Raw genomic sequence first — 21,998 nt, 5'->3', positions numbered from 1 at the left:
GTTTTTTTTCATCTACTTTTTTGCTTTATTAACTTAAAAATCCAAATTTTCTACGTAATTATGCATTCCTTAATGTCTAAGTACTTGTATTACGACAAATATTATAAATTCAATTTGAATAATAACAACTATTAAATTCATACTAAAAAATGTTATTTTATTTTTTCTTTTATATAAAGTATTTATTTAGAGTAATGGACAATAACTAAGTACTATGTCTGCAAATTGCTCATTTAAAAAATTTCCTTTCATTTGAAAAATTAATTAAGATTAAATCACTTTTCAACACAAGTGAAAATTAATAGTGAATTTTTAAATTTTCAACCAAATATATAATTTTTCATATCTATCTACAAAACTTGAAAAAAGTTATACATAAATTAATACATGAATAACTTATTTCATTTTCAGTTGATCCCTAAAAGTTGGCTCATAAAAAAAAAATCCCGATTTTATATACAAACCACCTGTTTATTATCCGATCAATATGAGATTCTAATGGACTGCAACAAAATATAATAAACAAACTATTTTACCCTTACTTAATATATTGTTTATACTAGCAACAAACATAAAGACACAAAAGTTGCATTATTACAAGACTAATAGCCATACAATATTCTTCAATCATATAATATATGTAAAGCTGGTTTTTAGACCTTTAAAGTTTTAAATACACAAATAGTACAAATGAAAAATTGGAAGAACCAGACTGATCTCACCACACCTTACTCAGCATCTGCAAATCTGCATTAGAGTGCACGAAAAACAAACGAACGAGTTTAAGTTTTATATACCGTCGATATTAAACATATATAGACAACTTATGTCACTTATAAATTAAAATAACTATAAGTAAGTTCTTATGAACAAGTATTTGATGAACAGCAGAATTAGTCGCTGATCCTATTTGTCGATAGATATGGCTAGCTAGTGAGGGATGTAGAATAACGATAACTTACCCAAGCTCCGAGAGCTTCAAATGAGCTTCAGCATAATCAGCAAAGAATACATCTTCATCCTGTAGAACAAAGGCATTTTCATTTTCATCTAATTAGACAAAGAGGATCATCATATAAATGTTATGCAAGGTTAATTTTACGAATGATCATTTAACTTTCAGTTTATCGCACTCAAGTATATGTCTACGCCAGAAAATGGTACGTAAATATGGTCCTGAAAGAACAATCAAAATATGGTGTACATACTGCAGCATATTTCTCGACTAGAGGGCGGAAGACTGGATCTTCTAAGAGTGCTTTGTCTGATGGTAGCTGGAGGAGACCTTCTTTCTCTCCACTCAAAAGCTCCCTGACATTCAAATAGAAGTTACAACATAGCGTACAATTTCATATGAGCTTCCGCAATTAGTAAGTGCAAACTTTTATTCAGGACGCAAAGTTAATTAGGAATTTTCTATAGGAGCGTAAACTTACTTGAAATAGGAATTGTCAAATATGAGAGGGTTGTTGGTCCATGCTCCCTCAAATCCCGAGCGTTCTTTGTGGCACCTTCCCTGATTAAAGAATCAAGAAACCACGATACCGAGTAAAATACAACGGAAATATACATTCTAAAGGCATCATTTTCAAAGAGTAAGTGCAACATTATATCAATGTTTTTTGCGTGCTTACCAGAGTGTGACCACCAGATAAAGCAACAATGTCTTTATCACTCAATCCCATGTGTCCAAAAACCTCCCTCAGATGATCTGAGCCTGAAGAAAACGAAAAAACAACAGCTCGATTTTTCAGAGAGGCCGTGTAGTTTGAGCTACTTCATCTACTTAAAGAGTTAAAGAAGCAAGCAGTAACCTTTGGTGGCGTCAGGCAAGCGGCCTTCTGGAGGTGGTTCTGTCTTGTCCTGGAAAGTAATAACCAACAATTGTCATTTTCATTAGCCGATGAAATTAATCCGTATACAAGTTCTAAGTTGCCTATATTTTCCTAACATTTCAAATCAGTATTGCATTGTAACATAATCTTCTTGACAACAAGGCGCCAATCCTAGTGATCAAGTTCCTATATTTCAAGTCCAAAAGTTTCAGCTTTCTTACATGCTATAAATTCAATAAACCTTTTCTTTGGAAAGAAGACGACTATGTACACAATCCCCAAAAGATTATTTTTAAATGTCAATCTAGTGAAGATGGTGTAATATTGGATGGAGGTATAATTTTAGTATACGTAGGAAGAGAGGTTGTTTCAGAGAGTCCCTCAGCTCAAGTGAAGTAAAAAAAAAGTAGTAATGAAAAGGAAAAATTGTAGTGAAGAAAACATGACAACTAATACGAAAAGGAAAAACAACACCGAAGAGAAGTAATAGGCAGAGCACTTATATCAGTAATACTGTAAATTTTAGAAGTAAATTTTTTTTTTTGTGAAAAGTAAACTACTAAACACATGGAAATAGATGAAACCATGTATTGCATCTTCATATTGGCTATCCAGCAAGAGAGAGATAACAGATCGGTACGTAAGTAACACACTTTTAATATACAGAAGAACATTCTTGCGAGGCGAGAAATGAAAATTAATGTTACTAATTACCTGTCTCCCAGGATGAAAAGGAATATCGGGGCCTCCCGTAACTTCAACAGCAACTACTCCAGCCAACTTCAGTTTGTAATCAGAAAAGGCAACAGTTAAATGAAGTCGCACAATAAGAAATTATTTTGTCCCGAGGCTTAAATTGCCTTATACCTGATAAAAGTCAGCGTAGGATAGGATTGGGAACTGTTCCTTGATCGGCTCTAAAAGTCGAACAGCAATATCAAGACCATTGTTAGCTCCATGTTTAAGTTCATTAGGGTGCCTGATTGTTCCAAATGGACCGCCAGTTTTGGTTTTGACATCATATGTCCCTGCTGAATGCCATCTGAAACCGAAGTAATCCAAAACTTAGAGGCATCCATCATGTAAAAAATTCTTAACAAACTACACGAGCCTTTTTTGTTCTGTGTCAACTTTGGACTTCGGCGTCCACACAGTTAAATTCTGGAAAACAAAGCGCATTACGACTAGTACCAGGGGCTGAGCCAGACTACCGTAAGCGGGTTCATGGTCGAAGACTATATATAAGATCAAAATTAACTTCTATGTATATATAGTAGATTTTGAATCCCATTGGTTTCTTCAAATTTTTACTAGTACTGACAAGTACAATACTCAAGAACCTCTATACGAAGACCATCTCGACAGGTAAATGAACAGATATTGTAACATTTCTGTTAGGCTTAAATTTATGAGTTTGCACATTCCTAAAATTTTAATGGATTTAACTTATATATTTCGACAGTAAAATTATGCATCACGCCGGTCTCCAGTTGAAGTTAGAGAACTTATAGACATCGACAATGTAACGGTTTTTACACATTCATATTTTAATCTGCTGATACATATGTAAAATTAATTCTACCTCATTCGCTTTGTGTAATGCAAAGAACACAAAGCAAAGTACGTTACAAAGAGGAGAACATTTCCATTCCGAAATAAAAGAAGAGTTTCTATGAAATGTGATGTAATCGCTTTCAATGTCATTTACATTCACAACGCGTTTCTCAAATTTAACTCTTTTCTTTACAATAACTCCTCTTTTGAAATATCCTATAAAAGCACGCCTTTTGTGAACATTATGCGATACCGCCAAAAAATAAAACATCTTCCTCCTTTCCTATTCTTAAAATATTTCATATGATACTACACCACTTTCAGTCATGAATGCACGTGTGCACGTGCTTGAGAGTAACTATGGAACCTTGGAGAGCTATCTGCTATAACAATTTGCACCAGAATTGGGCCAAAATCGCTTCCAAGACAATGACTTGCCACAAGCCTTCGTAATTCTGATCTCATATCAATATTGTACTATAGTATCTTTCTCAACAACAATTTTACTTGTCTTATTCTTCATATTAGAGTACAAATTTCGCTTATCATGGAAATTTGTACGTAGCGCATTAAAATTTATCGTAGTTGATTACTAATCCGAGCTCAAATTTGAAATTTATGATTTCCAGATTTCCTAGTAACTACAATTTACTTATATGAGACTCGAGCCAGAGCTAGGATTTTAAATTTATAACTTCCAAATTCTGGAAAAACACAGCTAGGTAAAACAAGTTCGAGCTTAAATTCTGAATCCGCCTACGAAACAGAGAAATCAATAAACAGAAGCACATAGAAAGAGAGGAAAAAGAGAGCTTACGCTAATCTCAGCATAATCGGAGCACAATTCTTCTCGGCGATAAGTCCTCTGAGCTTCCTCTTACATTTTTCAACTGCTTTTTGATACTCTTCGCTCACCGTCGGATAACACTTCACCATTTCTTCTCCGATCAAACGTCGATTTCCAAATCTGCAAAAATCCCCAAAAAAATTCAAAAATTTTCAAAAATTAGCTCAAATTCAAACACTATAGAATCAAAATTAACAAGTAATTAAACAAAAAAAAACATACAAATCAAACCTTTTGAAGCAAAAAATATTAGTTAAGCAAAAAGATGAAACTATGAATATTTATTTATAGTAAAAAAAAAAAAGAAGATTGTTCATACTAGCATTTACTAGAAACATCTAGCAACTGTTATGGGCGCCTTTTTTTTTCGATTGTTTTTTTTTATATATATATATATATAAATAAAAGAAAAAAAAATCAAATAAAAATGAAAGGTGTAATTTTTTAATAAGTTATATATAATTTATGATTTAAAATAAGTGAATTTTTAATATTTAAGAGAAATTTTTAGATTTTTTTTTTATTTAGTGAGATTCTTAATTATTTTATATTTTTTAATATATTAGTTTGGAAATAAGTAAAGGGATATTTTACTTGATATGGAGTTGTGAACTATAGGTGGTATAATATTTTGAGTATAAAACTTTATGCAAAATGATTTAATAGTTATTTTTACTTAACCTTCAATAATATATTTACGAACATAATGAGTTAAATTTAACTATTTTTATCTAGATTTTAGTCATGTATAACTTCAAATAATATATATTTTGTAAATATATAAGATCGGAAGAGCGGGGTGGTCACGCATACTATCCACTAACTTACGATCATAATTACGTGACACACATCCATAACTTGTATAATTAGGCTTCTAATTTTGTAGATTTAGAATTTGTATATGTTTACCCTAGATTGTATATAATTATCATGTCGATACATTTGATTTGTTTAAGTTCTAAAATAATTCAAATTGTATAAACAGCATAATTTTTATACACTTATCTTATTTGTATATTGACAAACCAATTATACGAATAAAAATATCTATAACAAATAAAATTATAACTATAAAATATAATTCGACAAACTATAGTTAAGAGGACTTTAAATATTAATTTGTTTGCTATTTATAAAATTTTCTAAAAAAAAATCGATATAAATTAAATGACAATATCAAAATAGGCTTCCATGTGGTGTGTTGTGAGAGTAATTTGGGCCAATAATGGACCTAGTGATTCAAAGGCCCATCATAGCCCAACAAGTGTCAATATTTTATGGGTATACTGATGTGGCATGTTGCTTTTCATACACTTCTAGTCTTCTAGAGACTTTTGAGTCAATTAATTGGGCCATATTTAAAAGTAGGCCTAAGCCCAATAAGTTATGAAGGCCCAACTTGAAATTGCAATGGATCGAGCGAGATCAAAAGTTCAAGATCATTATCCTTATCGTAAATCGCTTGAAACATGAGGTGATTTTTGAGATATATCATATTTGTATTTGTACGTTGTTCTTATATATTAAGTTTCGGTGAAATTTTTTATGATTGTAAATGTATATTCAATATGTAAAATACTAAAATTCATCGTATCGAACTCATCTTATCTTTGTAATGCATTGAAGTAGTTTATGAAATTGGATTGTATGGATTACAATTAGTAATAGGTTACAACAATTTAATTCAACAATAAATAGTGATATGTGTCATTGTTTATTACCTTGTTAGTAAAACAATACAAGTCATAAAAGCTTATTAGACACTTTTTGTCACTATTTACGAGTAAAACTTACACTAATCTGATATAATTTATGAGAAATTCTTTAATACAATTCGATTAAATCGTCATACTGATCTATCATTACTTGCAAACCATTTTGTCTGTAACTTTGAGATTACAACTACGTGATATAAAAGACAATTAGGTCGAGCATAACATGAATTCGTACTAGGTTGTGATAATTTATATGTCACAGTTTATAACCGTATTATTCTCTTCTTTATTTATAAATTTAAAGTCATGACGATTTGATATAATTATGGATTTAACATAATAATTTGATTGAACATAACTTTACAAATAGAAAGATGTCTTTTTTCAGACATCAATTCCCCATACATGTAAGAATAGTATAAAAACAATAAAGTTGTCAAAAGACAACAACTATCAAGTCAAAGAAAAAAACAACACAAGAAATGACACTTCAAAAGATACTTCTTTTATACAATATACAAACATATCTTAAAAAGAAGTTGAGAGAATGTTTCTTTAATGATTTTGCTTTTGGACCAATGGAGAAAAGAGAAAAGCCCATGGACCATTTCTAGTTCTGATTTTTTGTCAGCCCAAAGTGAATTTATAGGCCCATTTACCATAGCAAACATAGAAAAAACTAATAGGTTTTTAATGAATCTCTTATGGTGGTTGATGTTTGTTGGGAAAGAAAATAATAAACACAACTCTTACATGTCCTATTGAGAATTTATTGCCTACCTTTTGACATTTTTGTCCCAAGCTCATGGATATATGATTAACATTAGACAAAAATAATTGAAATTTAGTTATATATAATCAAAATTTAAGAAAAAATGATTGAAATGTCGGTGGCAGGAATACATGAACTTCACTAATACGTAACTTTATACAACACACACAAAAATTAAAAATGTGTTTATGAATCAAATTGGTGGTTGTTGGTGGTGGTGGTGGTGGTGGTGGGGCTTCAAAACAAGTCTATCTGATTTTCTTTGGTTTATATGTGTTTGGTATCCGTATTGAAGCACTAAGGCTTCATTCGAGGGAAACACTCTGTACGAAGGATCTTTTGATATACATGATTCGAACTTGAAACTGCTGGTTAAGGAAGCAATAATCTCATTTGTTGCACCACATTCTTTGTCGATATCTAGTTATATTTTATGAGTGTTTATCGGAAAAAACCTCTCCTCTTTCTCAAGATAGAGTTAAAATCTACGTACACACTTTCCACGTTAGATTTTTACTCGTAGAATTACATTTTTTTTTTTGGTTGTTGGTGTGGGGAAAGAAAATAATAAAGAGACTTTTCATGTTTTATGTTAAGAATTTATAAAAATAAAATTAAAAAAAAAGTCTGATTTTTTTTCAGAAAAAAATAAAGTAGTGATATGACAGGACCTTAAATTGGTGTTTATTTTGGGCTGGGCCCATTAAGGTATAATGTGAATTCATGGGCTTTCCATTTTTGGTTACTACAAAACTTTTCTTCCTGTCAAATTACCTTTTTAACCTTTACTAGCCCACGCGCCTGTTTTCACTTCTTGATTGCGTGTAAAAACTTAAATAAGTAGCCTAAATTTATTTTATTTTTTATTTTTAAAATTTCGGAAAATTTTACAAATAGTGTTATTTGCGTCTAGATTTGTGAAAATTTACCTAATTATGATTCATAACAGAATAATGAAACACTCACAATTCGGATTTATACAATTTCGATTTAGTGAAATACATTATATTATTTTTTCTGTAGCGAAATATACTTTATCCATATACATATAAATCACATTCACGCATATATAATATTTTTGTAACCGTATCTGTACGGATAAGATATAAATACACATGCTAAAATCATCCGACTATCGTCACATACCTTTTGTTTTACAATTTATCTATAAAATTATTATATCTTATATTTCATACCGAACGACTCGATCGTATCGATGGATTGATGCTACTTGTACTTTAAAACTTTTTAATCCTATGAAACTTTTTAATTACTACTACAACTAGTACTATTCTATATTGAGTTTTGCTTCAAATATACTTCATTTAAAAACATTAAAATATAAATTGACTAGCACATGTGTGGTATATAGATGCATTAACGCAATAATTTTAGTTCAAATTTTATATATTTAGAAAAAATGTATAAAGCAGAATTTACGAGTGAGATATTGTTATATACAATTTAAAGATCTTAAATATATATGTATTGATTAGTTATAATAGTATATAATATTTAAATTTTATATCTATCTCTATGAGAGGATACAATGATATGATTAATTGTTTACATTCTAACCTATTTGGTTCAATTTATTTTTTTTCATATGTATTATAAAAAATTATAAAATAATTAGTAAAAATAGTATATTATCGAACGTGGTAGAATATCGATTTGAATTCATAATGTTTAAATTTTAAATTTGTGGCTAATTACATTATATATCAAATAATGCACTTGACTATAAAAGCATATTAACATTATATATAATTGAAAGTTGTATAGGATAAGTTTGAGTACTTATATTTGTCTAGGAAATAATTTATTTTTCATTTTTTAAAAGAAAAAGATTTAATTTTACAAATAAAAACTAATAAATACATATAAAAACATTGAATAAGTTATTCTCAAAATTCTATGTTGATCTTTTTGAGGTAGAAAAATACTAAAATAATCTTTACCAATACAAAAATCTTGGCTCTTAAGGTTGGCATAGAGTCACTTTCCATAAATCAAATAATTAGTCAAGCAAGAAGGCAAGTAGTACAAAAAGAGTAGGTTTTTGTCAGTTTTTTTCTGTGCATAATACAAATTCCGATAAAAACTATTAAAAACAGTTTCTCTATCTTTACTCACACGGCAAGAGTAAGGTTGCGTACACATCGTTCTCCTTAAACTTCACTCGTGAGATTATACTGAATATGTTATCATTGTTGTACAAATGCGGACAAACTTATTTTCNAATACTAAAATAATCTTTACCAATACAAAAATCTTGGCTCTTAAGGTTGGCATAGAGTCACTTTCCATAAATCAAATAATTAGTCAAGCAAGAAGGCAAGTAGTACAAAAAGAGTAGGTTTTTGTCCGTTTTTTTCTGTGCATAATACAAATTCCGATAAAAACTATTAAAAACAGTTTCTCTATCTTTACTCACACGGCAAGAGTAAGGTTGCGTACACATCGTTCTCCTTAAACCTCACTCGTGAGATTATACTGAATATGTTATCATTGTTGTACAAATGCGGACAAACTTATTTTCACCACTAGTATTACTATGTTTAAGTACTACTCTTTGATTTTTACTAATAGCAAAGCCTAGGATAGAGTAGTACTTGTTCATCATAACCTAAAGCAACAAGACAAAATTTTCACTATTCCATGTTGTATTATATGCAATAATATTGATTCCCACTCAATTTATTTAGCCTTGTAGGTCCATACACACAAAAATATCTAACCTTCTAATTTTTTGATAGACATAGATCTCTGAAAAATATATTTCAAAGGATCCATTCTCGAGATAAGGTAAGTGGTGCATGTTGAGAGGTGGGTACCTTAAACTTCTATGCTACCCAAGTCAAGGCACAACATGTGCAAGGAGTATAGAGGATTTCGTATGGTGTGTACTTCTTGCTCATGTAGTAGTATATTGCTCGCTCCTTAATTTCACTTTCATCGTGTTATTTTAAGACGCATATTAAATGCATTATCTCGTACGAATAGTTAAATGAGCAAAAGGCCTTGCACATTCCTTGATTATGTCGAGAACTTGTGTCAAATGTGCAACAACATACTCAATGTATTCCCACAAAGTGTGGTTCTAGGAGAATAGGGTGTAATAAAACCTTACTCCTTCCTCAGAGGAGGTAAAAAGACTGTTTTCGATAAATCTTCAGCAAAATAGTGGAGATTCAAATTCCTCAATGTACTCAAATCTTTGCAAACACCATGAACAGAATCAATGCCTCCATTAGAAGCAGAATATGAAAGAACATGATTGAGCAAGAAGCTACAAATGAATATTCTCAATAATTGTTGAAACAATGTAAAAGATGCTGTTCTGAAACTTTTTGTACAGCAAATTTATCAAGTTTCATACTGGCTAATTCCTAAGGAAGGAAACTAGAATTCAATATCCAGAAAAGATATCGCGTAGGTAATTTTGATCTAATAGCTAACTACGCTTCAGCTCTTGCAGTAATAATGCGCAAAGTTCATATTGGCAAGTGATGGTGAATGCTGGTAAGGTAATTTCCCAGTGGAAAAGCGGGGTAGCTGAGCAGCAGCTGTAGTTGAATTAGCGAATCCTGATGATGCTGCAGTAGAGAAGAGTGGCACTGAAGGACTCCCGCCATAAGGATGTTGGTCTTGCCGCGTCCAATTTGGTGAAGAATCAACTTCTATACCCTTCCCTAATGCTGTTCCCTGCACGAGCATTCATCGTCTCAAGATCAAATGCTCACACTTCTTAATTTTCAGCTAGTAAGAAATAGTATTTACATACGACAGCAACGAATTTGTCTTCTTAAAGCTCTTGGACAATATATACGCTTGAGAAAATTCTAACGAAGTTATGAATGATAACTGAAGATGATGTGGTTTATGTCAATATAGAAACAAGGTGAGATAGAGATATAACTAGCTTCCTATCTAGTTAGCGAAGGAACAGTATATATTTTCGGTTTCCTATCAAACCAAAATAAGCACCATGTAACTAGGACTTCTACTCGGCAATGGATGCTACAATTACAACTCGATAATAAGTCAAAATGGTTCAAGTAAGTTTGACAAAGAATATACCTTCAATGTGGGAAAGATACTGGTGTTCACTCCATTCCAGAGTAGAGGGCGATCAGTCAGCAGTTGATGGCCGTGAAGCAGTTTACCTCCCATTGTGGTTGTAGGAATGTTCTGCAAAAAGATGTATAACTAAGTAAATAACCAATCTTCCTTTGTCAGACATCTCATAAGTAAATGAATCGAAATAATCTGAACGAAAATCATTGACTCGAAATTACCATGGCTCCTGTATATCCAGGCAAACCATTTGAGGCACACTGGACTACATAGTTCACCATTTGGCAGGTGTTGCCACCCTGGTCATCAGCTAATACAGAGGGGGCTATTCCCAAGTTCAGATCAAGATTATGGTCTGCACCTGCATACGGATTGAAAAATATGTCGTTCAACATGATAAATACGAGACTAAAAAGAAGCAACAATCGCAATGGATTCCAAATATGTGGGAAAGCCTAAACATACTACCTCCATTTTCAGCCTCAGTACTTAATTCACCTTCATATGTGCTTAGCTCAAAATTAGTGACTGCTTCCCTTCCGTTGCATTTTATTGCAGCCTTATCATACGCCCTGAACAACAGCAAAAGACCAATTCCAGTCAATGTTGAAAGCGTTAATGTCATAACATAAAAGGGAGAGGCGAGTCAAGTTTTGATCATTGGACCTTGCAGCTTCTATCTCACTGTCAAACAGTCCAAGATAGATATACCTGCAGGCATATATCCAATGAGACAATATTCCCTCTACTTCATACAATCACTATAATGACATAGAACGCGTTTAAACAGCTATATCACCGATACGATAATACAGACAAGTAGTTACTCACTTCTTTCCAAGAAACTGCCCCATTCGAGCTTCCCATCGTCCACATTTGTGCAACGTGACTCCCCTGTATTTCGAACTTCCTCTAGAGAAACCAGTGCTCTGTCGTCGAAGTATATGCACAAACTCTTCCTTTGAAAAGTTCCCCATCTATACACCATTCACAAAACATAAACAGTCAACCAAAATCAGTTCCCTAACTCAAGAATTTCAGAGTAGGGGTGGTTCATTCATTAGCTAGCTATCCCACATACCTGCTTTAAATCATCATGATAATCACTGACATTGAAATTGATATCTGCATCAAGTCCTCTAAATTTAATCGCAGCACGATCATATGCCCTGACATTAATAGGAAAATTTAACAATGGTGTGAACTCTTCACTCTCGATGAACAATAAAACTCATTCTAACTATTATCTAAGTTACGCAGACTCTTCACTTTCGATGTCACACTCATGTCGGATTTCCAAAAATACACCACTTTTGGAGAATCCGACGTGCACCCAACGACAGTTTTGAAAAGTCCGAGCAACATAAACTACTATGTCATACCTAGCAGCAGCATGTGCAGTGTCAAATCCCCCTATAACAAAAATGTCCAAATTAAGCTTTACCAGTAATAAACAATTCATGAACAAAGTATAGAATAAGCACAGTTTTGCTTACCTAAATAAACTTGTTTCCCACAATCCCTGCATAATAAATCAAACAAATAAGATAGTTTCTTGCTTATTAGTCGAGGTGAACGCAAACTGGGCTAGCACGAACACGACAGTTATGGTGAAAAGTAATTTGCAAGAAGTAAACTGACCAGATGTGAGATTCCCATCGTCCAGTTCTCCGATAGAATGTGACACCACGGTATTGGGAACTCCGGGACCTGGGTCCTCTTCGGCTCTTCTTCACCTGTTGTCTCAGCTGTGGTGGACCAATAACGATCCTCTGCTCCATCGGAACACCACCGTAATTACCCGAGAGATCCAACCACTGCTGCTGCTGCGACGGCGTCGCTGCCGATTCTCCACCGGTTAACGGAAACAACTCCTTAGTCACAAACCCATTCACTTCATAATCAGCTCTTAGAATCTCAAATGCGTACCCATCAGTACGCTGATCGGAACACGAAATGAACTCATCATCACCGGCAGTACTAGACGTTTCCACGTTCACAATAGATGAATTCGATGTACCGGAATTCTCAATTTGCCCAAATGACAGTTCCTTCAGCTTCCCTGACGTCGTAACAGTTTCCATAGCATCTTCCTCAAAACAAAGATTAAGGTCAAACATCTCGAAATTACCGTATACCCTCGTTTCAACTTCAGCCAAAAAGCATAAAACAACAACAATCAGCTCAAATACGAAGATGAATCAAGAAAAAAAGGGTTTCACATTAAGGGGTCACTGCATACATCGGCATTTATAGATGCTGAAAATGACGATATGGGTTCGTCGGCGTGGGGGGCAAAGTAGAAGAAGAAATGGGAAAATGGAATCAAATGGAGCTTTGGCCGGCCATGGATTTATATAGAGAAGAAGAAGAAGAAGAAGTTTGAGCTTGAGAGTGACAATGGAGAAACGTTTTGTGCGTGGAGGTGTCCAAATTTATATTAAAGGAAATACTAAGTAGTCACATTCCGAGTCAGTTTTCACGTGTCTCGACTATTTTTTTATGAAATATCCGTTACCTCCCATCACCAATAATCACCTCGTACATTAACTTTTTATTTGATAATCCTAGTGTTTGTATCAGTTTTCACGACTGATATCACAAAATATTAATCACCTCATATTCCGTATCAGTTTTCACGTATCTCGATTATTTTTTACGAAATATCCATCAGCGCCGACCACTAACAATGACCTCGTACGTTAACTTTTTATTTGACTATTCCGGTGTTTGTATCAGTTTTCACGACTAATATCACGAAATATCAATCACCTCATATCATCAACAATGACCTCGTGATTTCAATTACGTCATTGTTCGCTAAGTCACACTCCTAAATACTAAACTCAAATTTGTATCATATGATTTAATGACTGAATCGTCTCGAAAAGAATATAAAGAGTTTAAACTTTATAATATATAAAATAAATTTTTTTTTCTAGAAATATCTAGTAAAATAATCAGAACTCCACGAACAAAAAAGAAGTTAGAATCTAACATTATTAAGTTAGTAATTTTTAGTGTAGATCTAGACATAAAGATTTTACATATTCAAGTTTATTTTTTCAGTTGATAACATTTTTAAAAATGTATATATAATGTCACAAATATGTAAATTAAAAAATTTGAAGTATTTGAATTACTTTTAAAATTAACCTATGTATTTTCAATTCTAATTATAAATAATATTACTGCTGGCAGAAAAAACAACAATTAACTTTTCTCTTCTCTTTTGCAAATTGTTTTGCTTTAACGCTGCTTATTGTTGGCGCGTGCTATATACTCACTTATTAAGTTTTTTATTCGATGTTCAAGTCGAAGTTCGATTAGTTTAGTTTTCTACAATATAGGGATTATTCGGCGGTAGCACACTCTATCAAGAATACTTTTATATTTAGAACTTGAAATCGAAATTTCTAATTAAGAAATAAACAACCTCAGTCGCTGAATCACATCCTTCAGTGGTCCTTCCTTGCTTTTTGTACTTTAGCTGAGTACACCCTCGGTGAATCAATAGCGTTTACATTTACCTTTTGACATAACTCGAACTCTCAATCTACCAATCGATAGTGAAAATGTTAAAGATTTAAACAAACAAATTTGTTGTATACTTATATTTCAATCTTNATATTTATCTTTCGGCATAACTCGAACTCCCAATCTACCAGTCGATAGTGAAAATGTTAAAGATTTAAACAAACAAATTTGTTGTATACTTATATTTCAATCTTATGCTTTATATTATGGTTTTATATTCAAATCTTTATATTTTTAAAGTTATGCGTTAATATCTATTAATTGTTATAATATAACTAAATGTTTACACATAAAAATAAGTTTGGAGTTGAAAATATTGAGGTTAGCTGAACGTGATGTAGGACATAGAGTCCGTCCCTACTAATAAAAACAAATCTCACACACAACACACACATATGTCTATAACATATTTTATACCATAACTTTCAAAAATTATTTTTCTCCGAAAAATTTGTATCAAATCAAACTATAACAGATAGATCAAACGAAAAAGTAATACAAGTACTTATTTAAATTATTAATTATAGTTGTCTTTCGAGATGATTCAATTGGTTTGTAGGATAGTCTAAGATCGCTCCCTTTTAATATCTTCTTAGTCGAATATGTCGCACAAATCTATTCTGGTGTAGTTTACATACAATGTGTAATTTGCAGACTATTATATAATAAAAAATATACTCGATGCCATAAAATGTTTACCCGAAATTCAAATATCGTGACAAAGATTATAGAGATTTCTTATTATCCAAAAAGTTAAAAAAAAATATATTTTGTGGATGATAGGGTTGTACAACATAGGTGAAGTGACAAGACAATAATGATTTTATACTAAAATAGGAAAAAAATATTAAAAAAAAGGAAATAAATAATTAGACAACAGAAAAAGAAAAAGAAAAAGGAAAATACTATTATGCCCTTTGGAATAGCGCGTGTACACGCTCCTATTTATGGCGCGTTAGTTACCATATATTAACCAACGATTTACTGAGAGGTTCACATGTTTAGTAATGTGGCGCCTTGGTAACAAATTTAACTAACCGGTGGTTATTTTCTTGTTACCACTTTTTTTTTTTTTTAAGAAATTAAAATAATTTAAAAAATTATTGTTTCGAGATAATAAATAAATAAAATGATATATCAAAAATATTTATGTAAAATCTAGACAAACGTTATGAAGATGAGAGAATAAGATGTCGGAGTGTATGAATCGGTGGAGGTAGAGGCTGAGGAGATGGTGGTGGATCAGAATTAGGGTTAAAACACCAAAGGAAATCGATCAGGTTCAACATGAGGTTGTAGGTGCTTTGAAAGTGGCGGAGCCAAAAATATGAAAAAGACATGTTAATAATGAGATTCGGACTCAAGCTTAACAACACTAGAGAAATGTTTCGCACCGACCCAAGAGTTAACAAACCAATCAAATCATTTGTTTATTGGGTTCTCTATATTAATTTTATACAAATACCTCTTAATTTTTTACATATATATATATATTTTCGAGATGAGGCTAATGGTGCTCGAGCACCTGATGGACTCCATGTGTATTTGCCTTTGTGGGTGGTGGAGGTGGACGTAGAGGTTAGGAAATAGTGGCGATTCAAAATTTTCACTAAGAATTTCAGAATATATACAGTTAACACGAAAAGAAAAAATCAATTAAGTTCAACATCTATTATATATACATAAAAAAGGATTTAATATAAACGTAAAATATTTACGTAAAATCTAGATAAGTACTATGAAAGTGAAGGTAGGATGTTTGGAGTGTAGGTGAGGTGAAGATGGAGGCTATGAATGCAATGGTGAAAATCGAAATTTCACTAAGGAATTAAGAATACCAAAAAGTTTAATGTACAAAAAATTTGCATATAATTTATTCTATTAATTTTTTTTTACGAATTCAAAACTTATAAACCTAAAACTCGATACTGGTATTAATTCCAATTGAATGAAGCTTCTAAGCAAGAACATGTTATTCACAACAAATTATTAATCACTTTTTTCACTTAGACAAACTTCCTTTATTACTACCTTTTTACTTTTTAGCTATCAAAGGGTGTCATTGAAAACTTTTTTATTTATCACTTTACAAAAAGAAAAACAATTTTGTTTTTTTTCATCTACTTTTTTGCTTTATTAACTTAAAAATCCAAATTTTCTACGTAATTATGCATTCCTTAATGTCTAAGTACTTGTATTACGACAAATATTATAAATTCAATTTGAATAATAACAACTATTAAATTCATACTAAAAAATGTTATTTTATTTTTTCTTTTATATAAAGTATTTATTTAGAGTAATGGACAATAACTAAGTACTATGTCTGCAAATTGCTCATTTAAAAAATTTCCTTTCATTTGAAAAATTAATTAAGATTAAATCACTTTTCAACACAAGTGAAAATTAATAGTGAATTTTTAAATTTTCAACCAAATATATAATTTTTCATATCTATCTACAAAACTTGAAAAAAGTTATACATAAATTAATACATGAATAACTTATTTCTTTTTCAGTTGATCCCTAAAAGTTGGCTCATAAAAAAAAAATCCCGATTTTATATACAAACCACCTGTTTATTATCCGATCAATATGAGATTCTAATGGACTGCAACAAAATATAATAAACAAACTATTTTACCCGTACTTAATATATTGTANTTCATATCTATCTACAAAACTTGAAAAAAGTTATACATAAATTAATACATGAATAACTTATTTCATTTTCAGTTGATCCCTAAAAGTTGGCTCATAAAAAAAAAATCCCGATTTTATATACAAACCACCTGTTTATTATCCGATCAATATGAGATTCTAATGGACTGCAACAAAATATAATAAACAAACTATTTTACCCTTACTTAATATATTGTTTATACTAGCAACAAACATAAAGACACAAAAGTTGCATTATTACAAGACTAATAGCCATACAATATTCTTCAATCATATAATATATGTAAAGCTGGTTTTTAGACCTTTAAAGTTTTAAATACACAAATAGTACAAATGAAAAATTGGAAGAACCAGACTGATCTCACCACACCTTACTCAGCATCTGCAAATCTGCATTAGAGTGCACGAAAAACAAACGAACGAGTTTAAGTTTTATATACCGTCGATATTAAACATATATAGACAACTTATGTCACTTATAAATTAAAATAACTATAAGTAAGTTCTTATGAACAAGTATTTGATGAACAGCAGAATTAGTCGCTGATCCTATTTGTCGATAGATATGGCTAGCTAGTGAGGGATGTAGAATAACGATAACTTACCCAAGCTCCGAGAGCTTCAAATGAGCTTCAGCATAATCAGCAAAGAATACATCTTCATCCTGTAGAACAAAGGCATTTTCATTTTCATCTAATTAGACAAAGAGGATCATCATATAAATGTTATGCAAGGTTAATTTTACGAATGATCATTTAACTTTCAGTTTATCGCACTCAAGTATATGTCTACGCCAGAAAATGGTACGTAAATATGGTCCTGAAAGAACAATCAAAATATGGTGTACATACTGCAGCATATTTCTCGACTAGAGGGCGGAAGACTGGATCTTCTAAGAGTGCTTTGTCTGATGGTAGCTGGAGGAGACCTTCTTTCTCTCCACTCAAAAGCTCCCTGACATTCAAATAGAAGTTACAACATAGCGTACAATTTCATATGAGCTTCCGCAATTAGTAAGTGCAAACTTTTATTCAGGACGCAAAGTTAATTAGGAATTTTCTATAGGAGCGTAAACTTACTTGAAATAGGAATTGTCAAATATGAGAGGGTTGTTGGTCCATGCTCCCTCAAATCCCGAGCGTTCTTTGTGGCACCTTCCCTGATTAAAGAATCAAGAAACCACGATACCGAGTAAAATACAACGGAAATATACATTCTAAAGGCATCATTTTCAAAGAGTAAGTGCAACATTATATCAATGTTTTTTGCGTGCTTACCAGAGTGTGACCACCAGATAAAGCAACAATGTCTTTATCACTCAATCCCATGTGTCCAAAAACCTCCCTCAGATGATCTGAGCCTGAAGAAAACGAAAAAACAACAGCTCGATTTTTCAGAGAGGCCGTGTAGTTTGAGCTACTTCATCTACTTAAAGAGTTAAAGAAGCAAGCAGTAACCTTTGGTGGCGTCAGGCAAGCGGCCTTCTGGAGGTGGTTCTGTCTTGTCCTGGAAAGTAATAACCAACAATTGTCATTTTCATTAGCCGATGAAATTAATCCGTATACAAGTTCTAAGTTGCCTATATTTTCCTAACATTTCAAATCAGTATTGCATTGTAACATAATCTTCTTGACAACAAGGCGCCAATCCTAGTGATCAAGTTCCTATATTTCAAGTCCAAAAGTTTCAGCTTTCTTACATGCTATAAATTCAATAAACCTTTTCTTTGGAAAGAAGACGACTATGTACACAATCCCCAAAAGATTATTTTTAAATGTCAATCTAGTGAAGATGGTGTAATATTGGATGGAGGTATAATTTTAGTATACGTAGGAAGAGAGGTTGTTTCAGAGAGTCCCTCAGCTCAAGTGAAGTAAAAAAAAAGTAGTAATGAAAAGGAAAAATTGTAGTGAAGAAAACATGACAACTAATACGAAAAGGAAAAACAACACCGAAGAGAAGTAATAGGCAGAGCACTTATATCAGTAATACTGTAAATTTTAGAAGTAAATTTTTTTTTTTGTGAAAAGTAAACTACTAAACACATGGAAATAGATGAAACCATGTATTGCATCTTCATATTGGCTATCCAGCAAGAGAGAGATAACAGATCGGTACGTAAGTAACACACTTTTAATATACAGAAGAACATTCTTGCGAGGCGAGAAATGAAAATTAATGTTACTAATTACCTGTCTCCCAGGATGAAAAGGAATATCGGGGCCTCCCGTAACTTCAACAGCAACTACTCCAGCCAACTTCAGTTTGTAATCAGAAAAGGCAACAGTTAAATGAAGTCGCACAATAAGAAATTATTTTGTCCCGAGGCTTAAATTGCCTTATACCTGATAAAAGTCAGCGTAGGATAGGATTGGGAACTGTTCCTTGATCGGCTCTAAAAGTCGAACAGCAATATCAAGACCATTGTTAGCTCCATGTTTAAGTTCATTAGGGTGCCTGATTGTTCCAAATGGACCGCCAGTTTTGGTTTTGACATCATATGTCCCTGCTGAATGCCATCTGAAACCGAAGTAATCCAAAACTTAGAGGCATCCATCATGTAAAAAATTCTTAACAAACTACACGAGCCTTTTTTGTTCTGTGTCAACTTTGGACTTCGGCGTCCACACAGTTAAATTCTGGAAAACAAAGCGCATTACGACTAGTACCAGGGGCTGAGCCAGACTACCGTAAGCGGGTTCATGGTCGAAGACTATATATAAGATCAAAATTAACTTCTATGTATATATAGTAGATTTTGAATCCCATTGGTTTCTTCAAATTTTTACTAGTACTGACAAGTACAATACTCAAGAACCTCTATACGAAGACCATCTCGACAGGTAAATGAACAGATATTGTAACATTTCTGTTAGGCTTAAATTTATGAGTTTGCACATTCCTAAAATTTTAATGGATTTAACTTATATATTTCGACAGTAAAATTATGCATCACGCCGGTCTCCAGTTGAAGTTAGAGAACTTATAGACATCGACAATGTAACGGTTTTTACACATTCATATTTTAATCTGCTGATACATATGTAAAATTAATTCTACCTCATTCGCTTTGTGTAATGCAAAGAACACAAAGCAAAGTACGTTACAAAGAGGAGAACATTTCCATTCCGAAATAAAAGAAGAGTTTCTATGAAATGTGATGTAATCGCTTTCAATGTCATTTACATTCACAACGCGTTTCTCAAATTTAACTCTTTTCTTTACAATAACTCCTCTTTTGAAATATCCTATAAAAGCACGCCTTTTGTGAACATTATGCGATACCGCCAAAAAATAAAACATCTTCCTCCTTTCCTATTCTTAAAATATTTCATATGATACTACACCACTTTCAGTCATGAATGCACGTGTGCACGTGCTTGAGAGTAACTATGGAACCTTGGAGAGCTATCTGCTATAACAATTTGCACCAGAATTGGGCCAAAATCGCTTCCAAGACAATGACTTGCCACAAGCCTTCGTAATTCTGATCTCATATCAATATTGTACTATAGTATCTTTCTCAACAACAATTTTACTTGTCTTATTCTTCATATTAGAGTACAAATTTCGCTTATCATGGAAATTTGTACGTAGCGCATTAAAATTTATCGTAGTTGATTACTAATCCGAGCTCAAATTTGAAATTTATGATTTCCAGATTTCCTAGTAACTACAATTTACTTATATGAGACTCGAGCCAGAGCTAGGATTTTAAATTTATAACTTCCAAATTCTGGAAAAACACAGCTAGGTAAAACAAGTTCGAGCTTAAATTCTGAATCCGCCTACGAAACAGAGAAATCAATAAACAGAAGCACATAGAAAGAGAGGAAAAAGAGAGCTTACGCTAATCTCAGCATAATCGGAGCACAATTCTTCTCGGCGATAAGTCCTCTGAGCTTCCTCTTACATTTTTCAACTGCTTTTTGATACTCTTCGCTCACCGTCGGATAACACTTCACCATTTCTTCTCCGATCAAACGTCGATTTCCAAATCTGCAAAAATCCCCAAAAAAATTCAAAAATTTTCAAAAATTAGCTCAAATTCAAACACTATAGAATCAAAATTAACAAGTAATTAAACAAAAAAAAACATACAAATCAAACCTTTTGAAGCAAAAAATATTAGTTAAGCAAAAAGATGAAACTATGAATATTTATTTATAGTAAAAAAAAAAAAGAAGATTGTTCATACTAGCATTTACTAGAAACATCTAGCAACTGTTATGGGCGCCTTTTTTTTTCGATTGTTTTTTTTTATATATATATATATATAAATAAAAGAAAAAAAAATCAAATAAAAATGAAAGGTGTAATTTTTTAATAAGTTATATATAATTTATGATTTAAAATAAGTGAATTTTTAATATTTAAGAGAAATTTTTAGATTTTTTTTTTGGATTTTTTTTTATTTTAGTGAGATTCTTAATTATTTTATATTTTTTAATATATTAGTTTGGAAATAAGTAAAGGGATATTTTACTTGATATGGAGTTGTGAACTATAGGTGGTATAATATTTTGAGTATAAAACTTTATGCAAAATGATTTAATAGTTATTTTTACTTAACCTTCAATAATATATTTACGAACATAATGAGTTAAATTTACCTATTTTATTTAGATTTTAGTCATGTATAACTTCAAATAATATATATTTTGTAAATATATAAGACCGGAGGGAGCGGGGGGCTCACGCAGATAAGTAATATATTATCCACTAACTTACAATCATAATTACGTGGCACATATCTATAACTTGTATAATTAGACTCCTAATTGTGTAGATTCAGAATTTGTATATTTTTACCCTGGATTGTATATAACTATCATGTCGTACATTTATTTTGTTTAAGGTCTAAAATAATTCCAATTGTATAAACAACATAATTTTTATATATTTATCCGATTTGTATATTGACAAACCAATTATACGAATAAAAATATCTATAGCAAATAAACTTATAACTATAA

General features: G+C 31.8%; 3 protein-coding genes across 7 annotated transcripts; all 3 read right to left on the bottom strand.

Moving 5' to 3' along the window:
* Positions 1-530: 530 nt before the first annotated feature.
* Positions 531-4,634, bottom strand: LOC107029648 (L-ascorbate peroxidase 2, cytosolic). 3 transcript variants are annotated; one of them, XM_015231082.2, is made up of 10 exons: positions 4,556-4,634; positions 4,207-4,356; positions 2,703-2,877; positions 2,550-2,615; positions 1,815-1,863; positions 1,635-1,717; positions 1,437-1,516; positions 1,209-1,311; positions 963-1,021; positions 531-747 (listed from the first exon to the last, which is right to left on the bottom strand). In XM_015231082.2, exons 2-10 carry the CDS (start codon positions 4,323-4,325, stop codon positions 729-731), a joined length of 753 nt encoding a protein of 250 aa, XP_015086568.1. In that variant the 5' UTR covers positions 4,326-4,356; positions 4,556-4,634; the 3' UTR covers positions 531-728. The 3 variants fall into 3 exon arrangements, with proteins under 3 accessions (XP_015086568.1, XP_015086567.1, XP_027775273.1); XM_015231081.2 differs by having other exon boundaries at positions 4,468-4,588; XM_027919472.1 differs by lacking the exon at positions 4,556-4,634 and adding an exon at positions 4,459-4,501.
* Positions 4,635-9,907: 5,273 nt separating this feature from the next.
* Positions 9,908-13,219, bottom strand: LOC107029492 (ethylene-responsive transcription factor RAP2-7-like). Its single transcript, XM_015230920.2, has 9 exons — positions 12,445-13,219; positions 12,300-12,325; positions 12,186-12,216; positions 11,885-11,972; positions 11,635-11,780; positions 11,272-11,375; positions 11,025-11,164; positions 10,807-10,917; positions 9,908-10,431 (listed from the first exon to the last, which is right to left on the bottom strand). Exons 1-9 carry the CDS (start codon positions 12,921-12,923, stop codon positions 10,192-10,194), a joined length of 1,365 nt encoding a protein of 454 aa, XP_015086406.1. The 5' UTR covers positions 12,924-13,219; the 3' UTR covers positions 9,908-10,191.
* Positions 13,220-17,195: 3,976 nt separating this feature from the next.
* Positions 17,196-21,299, bottom strand: LOC107029646 (L-ascorbate peroxidase 2, cytosolic). Of its 3 annotated transcripts, none has more exons than XM_015231079.2 (10): positions 21,221-21,299; positions 20,872-21,021; positions 19,368-19,542; positions 19,215-19,280; positions 18,480-18,528; positions 18,300-18,382; positions 18,102-18,181; positions 17,874-17,976; positions 17,628-17,686; positions 17,196-17,412 (listed from the first exon to the last, which is right to left on the bottom strand). In XM_015231079.2, the coding sequence occupies exons 2-10, from the start codon at positions 20,988-20,990 to the stop codon at positions 17,394-17,396; spliced, it is 753 nt and encodes a 250-aa protein (XP_015086565.1). In that variant the 5' UTR covers positions 20,991-21,021; positions 21,221-21,299; the 3' UTR covers positions 17,196-17,393. The 3 variants fall into 3 exon arrangements, with proteins under 3 accessions (XP_015086565.1, XP_015086564.1, XP_027775274.1); XM_015231078.2 differs by having other exon boundaries at positions 21,133-21,253; XM_027919473.1 differs by lacking the exon at positions 21,221-21,299 and adding an exon at positions 21,124-21,166.
* Positions 21,300-21,998: the final 699 nt, after the last annotated feature.

This window comes from Solanum pennellii, chromosome 9, assembly GCF_001406875.1.
Source record: "Solanum pennellii chromosome 9, SPENNV200".
NCBI classification, from domain to species: domain Eukaryota; kingdom Viridiplantae; phylum Streptophyta; class Magnoliopsida; order Solanales; family Solanaceae; genus Solanum; species Solanum pennellii.
The sequence above is the reverse complement of the archived record's forward strand: the minus strand, read 5'-3'. Positions and strand labels throughout refer to the sequence as shown.

What these genes read in the sequence shown, in the direction of transcription:
- LOC107029648 (XM_015231082.2), bottom strand. Translation starts at nt 4,325, where the DNA reads ATGGTGAAGTGTTATCCGACGGTGAGCGAAGAGTATCAAAAAGCAGTT. An exon ending in CTTTTCATCCTGGGAGACAG is followed by an intron (nt 1,864 to 2,549) that starts GTAATTAGTAAC and finishes ATTACTTTCCAG; the next exon opens with GACAAGACAGAACCACCTCC. An exon ending in CTTGCCTGACGCCACCAAAG is followed by an intron (nt 1,718 to 1,814) that starts GTTACTGCTTGC and finishes CGTTTTCTTCAG; the next exon opens with GCTCAGATCATCTGAGGGAG.
- LOC107029492 (XM_015230920.2), bottom strand. Translation starts at nt 12,923, where the DNA reads ATGTTTGACCTTAATCTTTGTTTTGAGGAAGATGCTATGGAAACTGTT. An exon ending in TACTGAGGCTGAAAATGGAG is followed by an intron (nt 11,165 to 11,271) that starts GTAGTATGTTTA and finishes ATCCGTATGCAG; the next exon opens with GTGCAGACCATAATCTTGAT. An exon ending in GTATCTTTCCCACATTGAAG is followed by an intron (nt 10,432 to 10,806) that starts GTATATTCTTTG and finishes ATGCTCGTGCAG; the next exon opens with GGAACAGCATTAGGGAAGGG.
- LOC107029646 (XM_015231079.2), bottom strand. Translation starts at nt 20,990, where the DNA reads ATGGTGAAGTGTTATCCGACGGTGAGCGAAGAGTATCAAAAAGCAGTT. An exon ending in TATCTGGTGGTCACACTCTG is followed by an intron (nt 18,182 to 18,299) that starts GTAAGCACGCAA and finishes TTCTTTAATCAG; the next exon opens with GGAAGGTGCCACAAAGAACG. An exon ending in TAGTCGAGAAATATGCTGCA is followed by an intron (nt 17,687 to 17,873) that starts GTATGTACACCA and finishes TTTGTTCTACAG; the next exon opens with GATGAAGATGTATTCTTTGC.